Source organism: Chelonia mydas, chromosome 8 (assembly GCF_015237465.2).
Source record: "Chelonia mydas isolate rCheMyd1 chromosome 8, rCheMyd1.pri.v2, whole genome shotgun sequence".
Lineage (NCBI taxonomy): Eukaryota > Metazoa > Chordata > Testudines > Cheloniidae > Chelonia > Chelonia mydas.
In genome coordinates this window covers 35,382,195-35,397,703 of record NC_057854.1, presented here as the reverse complement: position 1 = coordinate 35,397,703, position 15,509 = coordinate 35,382,195, and the positions used below count along the sequence as shown (strand labels likewise).

General features: G+C 47.8%; 1 protein-coding gene across 1 annotated transcript in view; it reads right to left on the bottom strand.

Moving 5' to 3' along the window:
- PSD2 (pleckstrin and Sec7 domain containing 2) overlaps positions 1 to 15,509 on the bottom strand; it is a 153,567-nt gene that overhangs the window by 88,369 nt on the left and 49,689 nt on the right. The window contains exon 2 of the mRNA XM_007059167.4: positions 6,372 to 6,987. Within this exon, the coding sequence (XP_007059229.2) occupies positions 6,372 to 6,934 (563 nt within the window). The 5' untranslated portion in view covers positions 6,935 to 6,987. The remainder of the gene's footprint in view (positions 1 to 6,371; positions 6,988 to 15,509) is intronic.

The following is a 15,509-nucleotide window of genomic DNA, read 5'->3' as shown; positions in this document are numbered from 1 at the left end:
CCAATCCCTAGCTCTGGGCCCAGCTTACACTGCCCACACAGGCTCTTCTCCTCATTCTTAGGGGCCACTACACAAGCCTTCCCATAATGCAGCAGGGCTCCCCAGCCCTCCCAACTGCAGCACCTTCCTCACCCCTCTGCTCTCAGGCTGCTCTCACCTGCCCCTGCCTCACTTCTCCTCGGGTGCAGTCTCTCCTCTTTACATGGGCCACTTGCTTCTCATCAGCCCAGTTGGGAGGTGACTGAGCAGGCCCAGGGGCTGGTCCTAAAGGGGCCAGTCATCCTGCAACAGTGCGTGTGTGTGTACAGCATGGAACTCAGTGTGGCCCAGATCGCCCCTCGGCACAGCCATGTGATAAAGAAGAAGAAGAACGTATCAGGTTACTGGCAGTAAGAATGCGACAGGCAGCAGAGAGAGTCGTTACTATAAGCAGCTGCAAAGCATCAGGCTGGAGCTGAAAGCAGCACAGCGTTACTGGGGATATACGAGGGTGCTGTTGGTCGGAGGTACTTATCCAGCCTTGTTACTGCACTATTTGAGCACCTTGTGATGTGTGATGTAGTTCTCCTCACACCATCCCCGGCAGGGAAGGAAGGACCATTAACCCCACATTACAGATGAGGAACTAAGGCAACAGGGCGGCTACGGCCCAGATCCTCAAGAGCACATAGGCTCCTAACTTGCACTGAAATCACTGGGAGTGAGGTGCCAAGTGACTTGCCCCAGGTCACACAGGAAGCCTGTGGTAGAGCAGGGACCCTAACCCCTGGACCATCTTATTACCCTTCATACCAGACTTGGGCTCTGCTTCTGCAGTCAGATCCATGCTGGCAGACCCATCTGCCCTCCACCCTTCCAACCTTGCTCCCATGAGAATTTCCTTCACCATCTAGGCTCCACCCAGTCCCGAGCAGCTGATGGCAGAGAACTGGGCTTAGGGATAAAACACAGAGTGAAAACTTTAGTGAGGCTTGGGAAAATGAAGGCTTTGCTGAATGTTGTGTAGGGGAATTTGCATAAATCAGAGTAGAAATGTATGTAAATGGGAGTGCGCAAATGTATGCTAATGTATGCAAATGACAGCAGACACATCCAAAGTGGTTGCTGTTTCCTTGTTTGTTACTAAATGTTTCATGTGAAAATGTTGCTAACACATACAGAGGTTGGACATGGGACCAGGTCTGTGGAGCCCAGAGCTCTTTTCCCAGCTCTGACACTGACTCACTAGATGACCTTGGGCAACTCAGTTTCCCTATCTGCAAAATGGGTTAATGGGACTGACTCACCTTTGTAAAGTCCTTTGAGATCTCTGGATGAAACATGCTATATACATGCAAATGAATTGGTAATTATAAATGAATGATCAGTTAACTATTAATTACTAATTAGGATATATTAAACGGAGTTTAGATGCTCTGTGACAGGCATCCACTGCACAAAACAGGGGACAGCAAAGAACAATAAATTCACTTATAAAAAGTAAAAGAACAGACCAAATTCAGAACTGGTTCAATTCCACTGACTTCCACAGAACTTCACCTACTCCCCCCAGCTCTGAATTTGGTCTCACCTAATGAGTCACACAGGCTGTTCAAGGCCAGAATATAGTGGGGGATGGCCAGCTTTGCAGTTAATGAATTGGTTATGACATATCAGGCCAAATTCAGCCCTAGTGCAAGCAGATGGATCTCTGTGGATTTTAGTGGTGTTGCACCTGCTTACACCAATGATGAATTTGCCCCCACCCCAGCTGCTTCAACCTCTCATAACTATGATGCTTTCATAACTGTGACACAACAGACTGTTGAGCAGCACAAGGCAGCTGGAACAGAGGGAAAGAATCTGGCTCCCTCCTGGTAACCAAGAGATGTTTCCTAGCAGGGCTGTCAGTTATAGTGCTGACATTATGTAAACATTTTGCAGTTGTTTCTGGGGTGTGTTTTTCCCTATGTACTGGGCTAAGAATTTAAGACACATTATAAATAAACCTAAGTAAATACATAAATAGCAAAACAAGTTCTTGGAATACAGAACAGAGTCCGACTGTATTCTCTCCAAACCATTGGTCTGCCATTTCACAACTTCACACCTTTAGCATGCCCAGCACCTTCAAATCATTCCTCCTCCAATGGTGGACCACCGTTGCATCTTTCTTGTGCCCTAATTCTTCAGTGGAGAGCTGTTCTGCAAGTGATCTGAAAGAAGGCTTTATTCCTCCGTTAGTTCGAAGCTTGCAGAATATATTCATGATTCCATTGATATTAGCATGTGTCACTTTACACCAGTTCTTTTATTAGATTGTTAATTGGTGCCCTGTATGTTCACTGAAGCCATGTTGCTGCTGCTTCTGGCTTTGGTCAGGGCAGAATCTCTCAGAGGGTCACCACTATCGCCGTTAGCCCTTGGCCAGACCTCAGAAGAGCCGTTTCAATGAACTGATGTGAAGTTTCTCCCAGTCTCAGGTTGTCGGTCCTGGTGGGCAGCACAATTTGCTGCTCTCCTGCTTGCAAAGTGTCCAGCCCGCCCTCCCTGTTGCTAAGCTACCATCTAGCAGAAGGCATCAAGGAGGACAACCATGCCCTAGACATTGACATGAATTAAAACTCATTCTTAGGGAAATGAGTAGCTACTTGGGACTCAAACAAACATCTGCCAAACACTGTTTGCTTTTGTCCATGCTGGTTCTGCATTAGTCAAGCAATGGGGTTGCCACCTCTTTTCTAAAAAGAGTGCTCCACAACATCATTGATCTCACATTAGGAAACTTTCCCTAATATTCACACACATTCATTGCGTCACTGCGACCTCGCTATGCGCTGGTACCATCCTGAATGATCTGCCTCCCTGCTTGGTACCTGCACCCTTGTGAAACTGTTCTCACATCCCCATCCAGAATCATTCCAGATCTTTGTACTCTCTCCTCTTACATCAGACCGGGCACCTCACTAACCACTCTCATTGCTCTTCTTTGGACTCCCTGCAGCTTCCTGGCCTCTTTCTGCTGCTGTGATCCCACATGTACTGCAGTGCAAGAATCACCTAGGACAATGACTCTGTGCTGACTAGGGCTTGGACCACTAGTGCCCATGGAAATACCTAGGGGAGGGAAGCAGAAAATCCCATGCAGATGCCCTCGCAGAGCACTCCCCAACTCATTCCACAGGGGAGTGCAAGGGGTAGCAATTCCATTAGCAAACCTGATAGATTCTGGGGGATCCTGAGGAGGTCAGTGCCATCTGCACAGAAGTCCAGTGCATCCTTATCACTTCTGGACCCCAATGTGGCTCTCCTTGGTTCCCTCCAAGAGCAGCTGCATGGTCAGAGATCCCCCCTTCCCCATCAAGTCAGGATTCCCAGCACAGAGGGGGCTGTGAAATAGCAAATCAAGCTACAGGTTGCATTAAGTCTCCATGGGTTGTTCCATGAGGGTTGGGGGTGGGACAATGCCTGCATCTCCAGTCCCACAACGAGCCCTCTGTATTGCCCCTGACCTGCCCCCTGCAGATCTCTAACCCCCCACTGGGGGCTCCACCGGGTCCTGGGGCAGAGACAGCCCAGTGCACCAGAAGTGACTGCTTCCTTTTCACAGAGAGCAGGAGAGCTGCACAGAGAGGAACTGTTGTTAGCCAGGGGATTTATAAGGAAAAGGACCATTCCAGCCTTCCCTCTCCCCATGCACCAAACCCAGTTAATCCTGGGAAAGACACCCTCCACCAGGGCATCTGAAGGGAATGAACCTAACATCTATTGATCTAAATGTAAGGGACTGTTGCCCCCTTACTAACATTCAGTGGGGGTGTTTTAGTTGCTAGCTCCCAGTACTAAAAAGGGGAAAGGGTTGATGGGGAATCAGGATCCTGAGACTGACAGTCCCCAAGAACAATGGGGAGAGGCCAATGCTCCAGGTCAGCCTGAATGACAAGGATGAGCAGGCTAATCAGGGAGTCAGGAGGTCAGGGAGGTCCCGTCCTCCGTGTGAGCTGGAATTGCCTGGGTCGGACAGAATGGGGCTGAGCTAAGGAGAAAGCAGGGGCCCAAGCTAAGCTGGGGAGCAGAGGTGTGCCAGATCCAGAGGGACCAGAAAAGCAGCCTGGAGAGAGCAGACCCTGTCCTGGGAGCAGAGCTGCAGCCCCAAAGCCAGAGGCACAGCCCAGAGAGAGCAGACCCTGTCCTGGGAGCAGAGCTGCAGCAACCAGAGCCAGAGGGGCCAGAAAAGCAGCCCAGGAAGCAGGTCAGTGCTGGGAGCAGAGTCACAGAAGCAGCCTGCAGAGCAGACCTGTCCTGGGAGCAGAGCTGCAGCAACCAGAGCCAGAGGGGCCAAAGAAGCAGCCCAGGGAGCTGGAGGCAGAGCAGCAGTGCTGAGACAGAGTGGTGGAGCTGGAGCTGGAGAAGTCCGGAGCTGGGTGCGGTGAGCAGCTGGGGAGAGCGAGGGGGACCCTGGGCAGCGGGCCCAGCTCAGGGAGACGCCTCAGCCACGAGGCTCTGCAGGCCAGGCTTGGATCATAACCCCGACATGGCAGGGGCGACACTGGGAAGAAGGGTCCTACCACTTAAAGCGCGAGAGCGTGTGGCCACCACCAGAGCAAGTGTCCAACCCACAGCATCCCTGCAGTACAGCCAGGGCCTGAGCAGGAGGCCTGGGACTTACAAGGAACAGACCGTGAACTGCCCTGACATTCCAGAGACACTGTTTGTGATGTTCCCTGCCCCAGAGCGGGTTGATGTGTTTCCTTTAACCTTTCCCATTATTCCTTATTCTTTTTAAAATTAATTGTTGATTAAATAACTTGCATTTGCTTTAACTTGTATATAATGGTCAGTGGGTCAGAGAAGTGCCCAGTGCAGAGAGAGTACTCTGGAGTGGGGACACCGTAGTCCCCGTCCTAGGTGACCACAGCAGGGTTGGGGGTCGAGCCCCCCCCCCCAGGAATCCTGGGCCCAGCCTTGTTGGGGTTACGAGGACTCTGCCAGACAGGAGAGTGGAAGGGGAGTCCTCAAGGGCAGGGAGGCCACTGGGTAAAGGAAGTGGGAGTGAGGACTCAGATCCTTTCGCTAGCCCACTTCACCGGGGTAGTGCAGAAGCCAGGAAAGTTCCCCACAATAGCGGGACTATTCCCCCGCTTACATAAAGCATGAGCCGCTGTGGCATGAACTAAGGGTCCAGGGCAGGGGCTGCGCCACATCCCCAGCACCCCTCGTTCCAGTACCCTGGTCAAGGGCCAGATTTTTAAAGGTATTTAGGCACCTAACTCCCATTGACTTCATTGGGAATTAGGTGCTTAAACAGTTTTAAAAATCTGACCCCAAGTCCATTGGGACTGAGGCAGCAGCATATTCATAAACTTCCAGCCATGAGGGTGGGGGAGAACGGGACAGAAAACCACAGTACTAGCAATCGTTACATACATTGGGCCACTGGGGGTGGAAAGCAGGCATGTGTACTCCTAGCGTTTTATAACCCACTGTGGCCACGGATCTCCTGCTCTCTCATTTCTGCTCTCTCCCAGGTTGTTCCCCTCTGACCCTGTAGCAGCTATCACTGTTTGTTTTGTGGTGTGTGTTTAGGGAGATCTGTAAACTCCCTCTCTCCAGCAAGGGAAAGGCACAGTAGTGCTAAAAACCTTTTCTGGAGACTTAGGAACGATGGGAAGGAATTTGTGTCACTCAGAAAATAATCTGCATCGTACTGCTATGTACAGCAATCACCTTTGGGAAAGTGGAAAGGGAAAGCTGCTTCCTTAGCCAACAGTTTTTTTCCCAGCAACAAAAGTGCATGCTAGTTTGCCCTTGCAGGGTCGCACGTAAGTGCTGGTTTGTTATTGTAGGGTTGCACAGGAGCTCTGAGCCCTGGCGTTAACTTGTTCCAGGAAGAGAAGAAGCAAAACTCTTATTTACGAAACACCCCATCTACAGAATGTAAGTGTTTGCTAATCAAGTCAGCCCTTGCCAGCACTTACTGCACAGTGGTTTTCCGCTTAGAACAGGAAATACGGGCTCGATCCTGCAAGGTGCTAGATGTGCTCAGCTTCGAAGAGCCTGATCCAAAGCCCATTGAAATCTATGAGAATCTTTCCACTGACTTCAAGGACTTTTGGATCAAGCCCCCAGCCGCTGGGAGGTGGAGAGCAGAGCAGCTCCCAGGAACACTCTTGTTATTGGCAATTGTTGACTCTATAATGGTGACTGTTTGACAAGAGCTTTACAAAAGGATACGATACAACAGAAGACAGTAAAGGAGGGTTACGTTTGGGGCCAAAGCCAACCATGAGAGAGCTTTAGACCTGATGGTTCCCCACCTAGATTTAAGGGGGGGGAAATATGATGCACATTAATCCGAGCAGTGAAACAAATTGAGAGAGAATCCCAGTTACCTTAGCTGTTCCTCTGCATCCTCAGCACTTAGCACCTCTGGAGAGTCCAGGAAGGTCTCCAAATGCACACCACTGAGCAGCTCGCTATACAGCTCCTTGCTTGGCAAGTCCCTCTTCTCCAAGTCAGCATCACTTCTCCTTGACGCCGCGCTACCCTGCGTCTCCGTTACCTCCTTGCCATCAAAGTCCCTCTCCTTCCTCAGCTCAAACTCTGTATGCAAGCCGTTCGTCAGCACCAGACCGTTGGCACTGCTGCTGTCACTCTCTGATTGCACTTGCTGTAGCCTGTTTCTCTGCATTTCACTCTGCTTCCATAGGTCTGGTGCCGTTTCCAGATGTTCGGCCCCATGGCCGGTGCTGTCATTGGCTGGGCTTCTGCGTTCCTTTGCTCTGGGTGGCTCAGCACTATTCAGGAGGCAGCTGGGTTTTTCATTGGAGGGATTTGTGGGCTCTGCTGGCTGTTCACTCCCATTATTACAGGCTAACATGGCTAGCTGCAAGCCCGAGGTATGTGGCTCATTATACTCCGCAGAAGATAATGGACAGAGAATGTTTTCATTCATGTTCAGCTTGTTCTCACAGGGTTTGCCCTTGGTTAACTCAGGCTCAGTATTATCTACAAAGGAGAAGAAACAGAAACTCGTGAGCGTCTGAAATTGTCACAGTTAATGACGTTACTGTCTAATGACAGTTTCGAAGTGCAGAGGAATGAGACAAACACGTATTCCACCACAATTCAGACTCCTGGGCCGCAGCTGGGTGGGTGCCACTTCTCGGAGGTGATGGCTGGAGTGGGCTGAAAACTTTGAAAACTCATGCCCTTGCCTTAAAATAGAAGCCAGGGGAGGTGGCATATGTCAAAACTCTTTGTGTGTATGGCCTATGCAAGAGAGGAAAGCAATCATATGATCCAAACACAGCCACAGTCCCAAAAGATCAGCCCCTCCTCACTGAGCAGCAGGAGACACAAGAAGGCACATGCGTGGCCTGTTTTCCGGCATAACCCTCCCAGAAAAGTGCAGAGCCTGCGCCTGTGAGTCTGCACAGTCATATCAATAGTCAGTATGCCCAGTTCAAATGCACTTGTCCCCATGCTCATGCTGTGGCTCTGTCCTCCTCTAGTGGTTGGACCATATATAAAGATTTATGAGTCTTCTACAGCCTTTTAGTTAACAGTGCTTTCACAGGCATTAGAGCTTCATGCTTTTAAATCCAGAGGTTCCCAGATTCAGCCCTGCTGAAAACCTGCTCTGGTGCCTACTGGACTGTGGGAGGTGTCCGTTATAGGTCAGAGTGGGGCAGATATTGCTCCTTTGAAGCCTTTGGCAGGGCCATCTGGCTAATGGCTCATAAACAAGATCTCACAGGCCGTCACAGCACTGAGCAGGACTCAGTGGCTATTGACATGGGTGTATCGCTCTGTCCAAAACTCTGGCAGCCCCAACCATATCACCACAGCCCCTGTCACACCACACAGACAGAAAGCAGGCTGGTGTTTGGAAGGTGCCGAACTAATCTCCACCCACGGCAGTGGGTATTGACAATGAGGGCTGCTCCATGCTCTAGCGTCATACCCAGGCCTGGAGCTAAGGCTGCAGTCATCCAGGGAATGGCCTGGTAGCACCAGAAATGCTGCTGCCATGTTTCCCCCCTCAGCTTAAAACTCTCCTTTGCCATGAGGCCTACAACAATCTTGACAACGGTTAGGCTGGTGGTGAACTGAACCCACTCAGTGTCATGCTGACCCAGACTGTGTGAGCGTTTCCTTGTGCTCCCCCACCTGTCTGTTTCCATCTGTTGTCTCCTGTCTTATACTTGGATTATAAGATCCAGGGTGCAGAGACCATTTTTTGATCTGCATTTGCACAGCAATGGGATCTGGGGCCAGGATGAGGTCTCTTAGCCTCTGAGAATAGGAAAAGAAGCCATGGGCTTAAATTGCAGCAATGGAGGTTTAGGTTGGGCATTAGGAAAAACTTCCGAACTGTCAGGGTGGTTAAGCACTGGAATAAATTGCCTAGGGAGATTGTGGAATCTTCATCATTGGGGATTTTTAAGAGCAGGCTGGACAAACACCTGTCAGGGATGGTCTAGGTAATACTTAGTCCTGCCTTGAGTGCAGGGGACTGGATTAGATGACCCCTCGAGGTTCCTTCCAGTTCTATGATTCTATGATAACACCTAACAACAACCATGATCATGATTGGCAGTGGGTTCATTGCCTGCCCAGAAGGCTGCTTTTCATGGGAAGGTGTCCCAGCATTGCAAGCCAGAGATTGCTGGTGCATGGGGTTCTGCTGCCAGTTAGCATGCCCATAAGGGGGTGCTGCAGCTGGCTGGCACACCCACTGGTGAGAGAGAAGGTTGGGTAGGAGAGTTTTCATGGTGGGAAGCACATCAGTAGAGAGATGACTCTGCACAGCTGTTGGTACCTGAGGATAGATGTCCCAGCGGTGAGTAGAGTGAAGCTCCAGAAGATGTCAGAATATTAGGGGAAGCACCAGGGTGGGTCTGGGCACCCACTGGTGTGGGGGAAATATTGCATTCGGTTAGCAGACTCATGGGGGGCACAGGGCTATTTGGAAACACTGCAGCATGACAGGTTAATGTCATTGCAGCCTCGGAGGTATGGGGTACTTCCTCCCAGATGTGCCTGTTGATATATTACCTCCCAGTTAAAAGGCTGATTCAATCCGGGGCATGGAAATAAGAGGTGGGCTAGTTGCAATTTTTATAACACCTTGTAGTACAGCAGAGATGTGCAGACTTGCAAAATTAGTCCTGCTGACTCTCTCTATTTAAAAATAGTTCTTTCACTGCCAGAGTAACACTTCTTTCCCCTACACATAAATATTGCTGAAACATGTCATCTAGCTGCCACTTAAGACCATCACAAATGTGTCCTTTATGAATATCCTAAGAATCGCTACCCAGGCAGGACAAAAGAAGGTCAACATAGCACAGTGGACAAATTATCATCTATCTATCTATCTATCTACAGCACTATAAAAATGCACCTTACTTTTTTTTTTAACAGATATTGATGCCAGCCTTGCAAATAAAGTAAGTTGTTGCTGATTACAAAACTGTATTTGCATATAAAATAGTTTCAGTTTATATCCAGCCTTGGCATGCAGCTGAAAGCAGTGACCTACACACTGAACTTAAATATTGCTAAGGTTTCAGTATTGTTGGGGTTCAGGCAGAAGTGTAGAGGCATCTGAAATAATTTAGAAAGAAAAATTATTTCTTCACCCAAAGGAGGAGGATGTGACATTGGTTAATGCAGGACCCAGGCAGCTGGGACTCCTGGGGTCTATTCCTATTTCTGCTGCTAACTTACTCACTTGAGCAAATCATTCCATTTCTCTGCTTCAGTTCCCGTATGTGTCCAATAGGGATAATGTTGTACTATCAGGGGGCTGTGAGGATTAATTAATGTTTGTAAAAGGCTTTGAAATGTTTGGATGCCACATAAGTGCAACTATTAATAATTATTGTGATTGAAATTGGCTACTCCCTCAGCACAAATGCATATTGGCTCTTGAGAACACAATACATTCAGCTAGCTCTGCTGCCTGTGTTACGAGTTCTGACCCAATGAAAGAGGTGGAACTGCGAGAATCTTTAGTCTGAAACTGGAAAAGTGATGGAGAGAATGGAAAGGCAATAAATAGAGATGATCCCCTCTTCTCCTTCCCCCTGGACAGCAAGGAACGCTTGAAAAGCAGGAATGTCTGGCTGTGCTGCACAATGGACATTTCATAGAATATCAGGGTTGGAAGGGATCTCAGGAGGTCATCTAGTCTGAACCCCTGCTCAAAGCAGGGCAAATCCCCAATTTTTGCCCTAGATCCCTAAGTGACCCCCTCAAGGATTGAACTCACAACCCTGGGTTTAGCTGGCCAATGCTCAAACCACTGAGCTAACCCTCCCCCCATTTCACTGCACAGTGTGTCAGAGAGACCAGTGGGGGTGGCCATTGGATGCTGCCTTCCATGCCCAACATGTCCAAGCAACAGCAAGGAAATATAGGCTTACGTCAGGACCTGGAATTGGGCCCCCTTTGGAAGCCAGGGAATGTTAGATCTGAACCATCACAGCTGAACCCAGTACTGTGCTTTTCATTCCAGGCCAGACCCAAACCCAGAAGGGGCCTTGTTTTCTGGTTCCAGTTTAGATGCAGTGGAAAGCTCATGAGAATGGCTGCTCTTGCAAGGGTTCTGCCATTCAGGGTCACAATGGCACATAAACAGCTCATGAGATTTTGGCACCATTGAATCTGAACCCAAACCCCAGTCTTGAGTTAGCCTCAAAACCCACAGCACAGCCCAAACCCAATCTGGGTCCAGATCCCAACACTGCCTCTTTAGCCCATCTCCAATACTTTCATTAGGGAGTGGGCCCTGCCTGCCCCAGAAGGCAGGCTCTGTGGGTTACGCATACTCAAGCACTGTGCAGGACTGGGTCCGTAGGTAGGAACCAAAATCTGTGCTCTCCCCACACGCTTTCATGGACGTAGAAGGCTGCAGAGTGGAGCAGACAGAACAACCTGGAATTCGGGCAAGAGAATGAGATGGCTGAAATGATTAGGCATGGCTAGCACAGAGCTTCAGCTAGCCTACCTGTCTGCAAAGATAACATCCGTTAATGGAGAAGAGATTGAAGCAGAGTAATCAGCAGTTCCTAGGGGTCCTGGAAAATGACCAAGGAGAGAAGAGGGTCACATTTCTCTTAGACTGAGCTCGGCGACAGCATCTCGTTTTAAGCAAGGAACTCTGCTGAAAGCAGAATGGGCTTGGAGAGTGCCAGGCAAAGAACCCTGCTGAGAAGAAAAGCAGAGGCCAGATCCCATTATGATTTTGTGATATACCACCTAGAGGAGGGACTAGCTTTCAACACCCACACAGCAATCTCCCCTTCCCTACCCAAGCCAGTCACATCAACACCCAGACCTCAAGAGACTGAAGATTTTCTTTTTACTGAGATCAACGTGTTGAGGGATTTGCTTTCGTTTGAAAGCTGGCCACAGGTTGTGTATTTGTGTGTGTTTGGTGCTGACATCACTGAATTTGTAGGACAGAAGGAGCAAGCTAGGACACCATCGGAGTGATGTCTCCTGAGGTGGGAAAGGGTTCCATGGGACGTAGCATAACAGAACTCCTCATGCTATGGCACATGATAGTCAGGGCCTATCCACGTCCTACTCACCATTACAGCAGTAAGTCTACCTTTGCATTATACACCGGCACAAAACAGCCACGCTCCCCACTCATCTGCCATGAGCAAGATCATTATAACCACGTTTAATATAAATGCTTGCTTTTTGCTGTTTTACTGGAGTTAGGTTCACATCACGTCTGAATACTGCTTTAACACACTAGGGCAATTTTTAATATTTGCAGGATCACATTAACTAGAGAGATCGGATTCTTTTCCTTTCCTCCCTAGCATTTGTTTTGTTTTCTTTCGCATCACTCTGAATTGCCACCCACCCTCCAGCCCCAGGAAGAGGTGCTGAGTAAATGATCAAATAGCTAGGCGGAAATGGGTAATACCGGCAGTAGTTTGAACCAGCTTTAATGAATTCTAGTTTACCAGTACTCGGGTTAAAGCATGTTCAGGCCAATAATCTAGTTCATTTCTCTCTCTGTTGATCATCTAATCTATCCCCCTGTGTATTATTCTAGGATATATATTACTGTAGTTAACTCCCTCCTCCCATGGATATACTGTACCTCTGAATGGGAACACTGGTTGGTCAACATTGATTTTTTTGGTTCAGTGGCCGGACCAAACAAATCTACCCGCCCCCCTCAAAGCAGTCAGTTTTGAACCAAAACTGGATTTTGGGGGTGGGGTTGGTGGGGAGAGAGTGTTTCTGAACCAAACAAAAAACTGAAAAAATTTCATTCAGAGCAACCCAAATATTTCAAAAGTCAATTGAATTGACATTTCATTTAGAAAATGTTTCAAATCAATATTTCATCTCGAAAACATTGTTTTGAAACCAAATGTCAAAATGAACCATTCTGACATTTCCAAGTTAGGGTTTTTTTCCCAGCTGAATCAATTAGCTGAATTTGAATTCACAAATGGTATTGGTGCCCTGAAAAATGCACTTTGACAAATTTACTATTCTCTGAAAAAATTCACCTAGCCCTAGTCAGCATAGCTGAATGGCATTCTTCTGATCTCCATGGACTGAAATCATAACAGACCCAACTAGCCTGTGGTACAGTTTAGTATCTAACGAGGTGTGGTTTTTTCAAGTGTGACCCTCCACAGTATAATTATGATTCTATTATAGGATTTAGCTTGTCTCTCTCATTGAAAGCTATGACGTATAGACTGAAGCACCAGTCCTCAGGCCAACTAAACACCACTACTGCACACATGCTCAAACTGCTAGCCATGAATCTTATTCTTACAGGCCACGATGGAGTACCCTCCCCAATCCTTGTAAATAAGAATTCACTGGACCTATGGCGAGTTGTGAAAAAGGTGCCCTATCACTCAGGCTTGGACTTGGGGCAAGGCCATTTTACTGATATACACCCATAGTGCATCCCTATATAGCTTTCCCCTCACTACAGGCAGTCTCTCTCACTATTTGACTGATTCATTTGTGTCCCTTTGGAAATTCAAAGCCCCTCATTAGCAATATTGATGGCCATTAGAAATCAACAGAAAATGTGGATAAGCTCTCCCAATGCTTGTGGGACTTGGCTATGTTCAGCATTTCTAATGCTGCATTCAGAATCCCTTCTGTGCCTGGGCGAAATAAAGCAGCCTATGTCACTCCAGCAATGGGATGAGGTCACAAAGTGCCATGTTTCCAAACACAGGTGCCTAAGTCGCACAATGACAACAGCAGGGCATTGCGCATACACCACTGGCAGGCATACAAGCTAAGTGGGTCACTGTGCAGGCACTAATAATTTTTGCACATTCAGTTTTACCCAGTCTGCATCTGCATCTAGTGCATGTGGGTTTCCCCACAGTCACATATGTAGTGTACTTGGAGGCATCTGGGTTTGTAAATGTAGCCCAAACTGTCCTAACCAATGCATGACAACTACAGGCTGCAACAAGGGACCAAATAAAAGTAAGTCACAGTTTGAAAAAGTGCACTTAAGTGAGAAGTGGAGAACAGTTTGAGAGCCACTGCCCCTGCCTCCTAGTGGAAATCCATGTTAGATGTTTTCCACTGCTTCCGGCTGACCAACTAGGTCTTGGAGCAGAGTAATGGGGCTATTTGTCCAACATTTCCTGGAAATACTTGTTCCCAGAACAACTGATCTACTAATTTCATCTGCTAGATACCACTAGAAGCCAATAGAAACCAGGAAAAACCCTGCGACCTACAGAAACCAGCAGGAATGAGTGGCAGTCTGCTGAAGTTGTCATTAGAGTGCTGTTGAATTATTTTCTACCTGCCTCCTCCAGTCAGAAGTAGATTCTGGTTTTGAGCCTGATTTCTAGGCTAGATAGGCTCAGAGAGTTGCTTTTTTCCTGGGGCCCTTACCTAATCCTTAGTCCTTAGGCAAACCTCCCATTGAGTCCAAGGAGCTTTTTCTGAACAAGGACTGAATAAATACTGAGTACACACCTTACACCTGTCCTTAGACCTTGTGCAATTCCAAATTCATCAGTGGAAACCATCAGAAAAATGGTTTATTATTGTAGCACTGGGGAGCGCCAGTGCTGGACCAAGCTCCCACTGTGCTAAGTACTGTCCAAATAGAACAAAACAACAGTCCCTGCACCAAAGAGCTTACAATCCAAGTATAAGACAAGAGACACCAGATGGATACAGAGAGACGATGGGGGAGTACAAGGAAACAGTGAGACAATACTGGTCAGCCTGTTAGGCTGCTGGTGTGCTGAGACTCCTGCCTAACCATGGTCAAGAGTTTTGTAGGCATCAAGGCAAAGGAGAGATTTGGCCCTTACTGTGTTTTCGTTTTTATTTCATCGATTCTAAGGCCAGAAGGGACCATTGGGATCAGATAACCTGACCCCCTGTATAACACAGGCCGTCGAACTTACCCAAAATTCCTACGGCAGATCTTTTAGAAAAACATCCAATCTTGATTTTAAATCAATTGTCCGTGATGGAGAATCCACCATGACCCTTGGTAAGTTGTTCCAGTGGATAATTCCTCTCACTGTTAAAAGTTTATGCCTAACTTAAGGTCAGGCTTGACAAAGCCCTGGCTGGGATGATTTAACTGGGACTTGGTCCTGCTTTGAGCAGGGGGTTGGACTAGATGACCTTCTGGGGTCCCTTCCAACCCTGATATTCTATGATTCTATGATTCTAACTTCAACTCTGAACTTGTCTAGCTTCAACTGCCAGCCTTTGGATCACGTTAGACCTTTGTCTGCTGTTGGAAAACACATTATAAAATATTTGTTCCCAACGTAGGTAGTTACAGACTGATCAAGTCACTCCTTAATCTCCTCTTTATTAAGCTAAATAGCTTGAGATCCTTGGGTCTATCACCATAAGGCATGTTTTCTAATCCTTTAGAGACACCGTGGCTGAGGTAATATCTTCTGAAGTTGGTCCAATAAAAGGTATTACATTGCGCTCCTTGTCTCTCTAATATCTCAGGACCAACATGGCTAGAACAATTCTGATCCTTTAATCAGTCTCATGGCTCTTCTCTGAACCCTCTCCAATTCATCAGCAGCCTTCTTGAATTGTGGACACCGGAACTTGACACAAGATTCCAGCATTGGTTGCACCAGTGCCAAATACCGAGGCAAAATAGCCTCTCATCTCTTCCTGGAGATTCCCCCTTCTCATCTTGGAATCTATCAATGTGAAAGGATCAGCTGATGTTTTACATCATCTCAGAACAGTTCCCACAGCTGATTAGTTCAGATATTCAGTGGGTTCCTAAGATGCACGAAGACTCCATCTAATTGGAACAATAATAGTAACAGCAAGTTAACCTTCTCTCTCTGCCTTTCTCGTGGTGCTCTCAGCACTCATCGCCATCGTACTTAGATACACCCCAGGTATGTTAGATCTGCACAGGGAGGCCCTTAGTAGCTGACAAGAGTCTTCTGACTTTCTCTTTGTAGTGACTCCCACCGTCGGTCATCAGGGGGCAACAAACCCAGAAC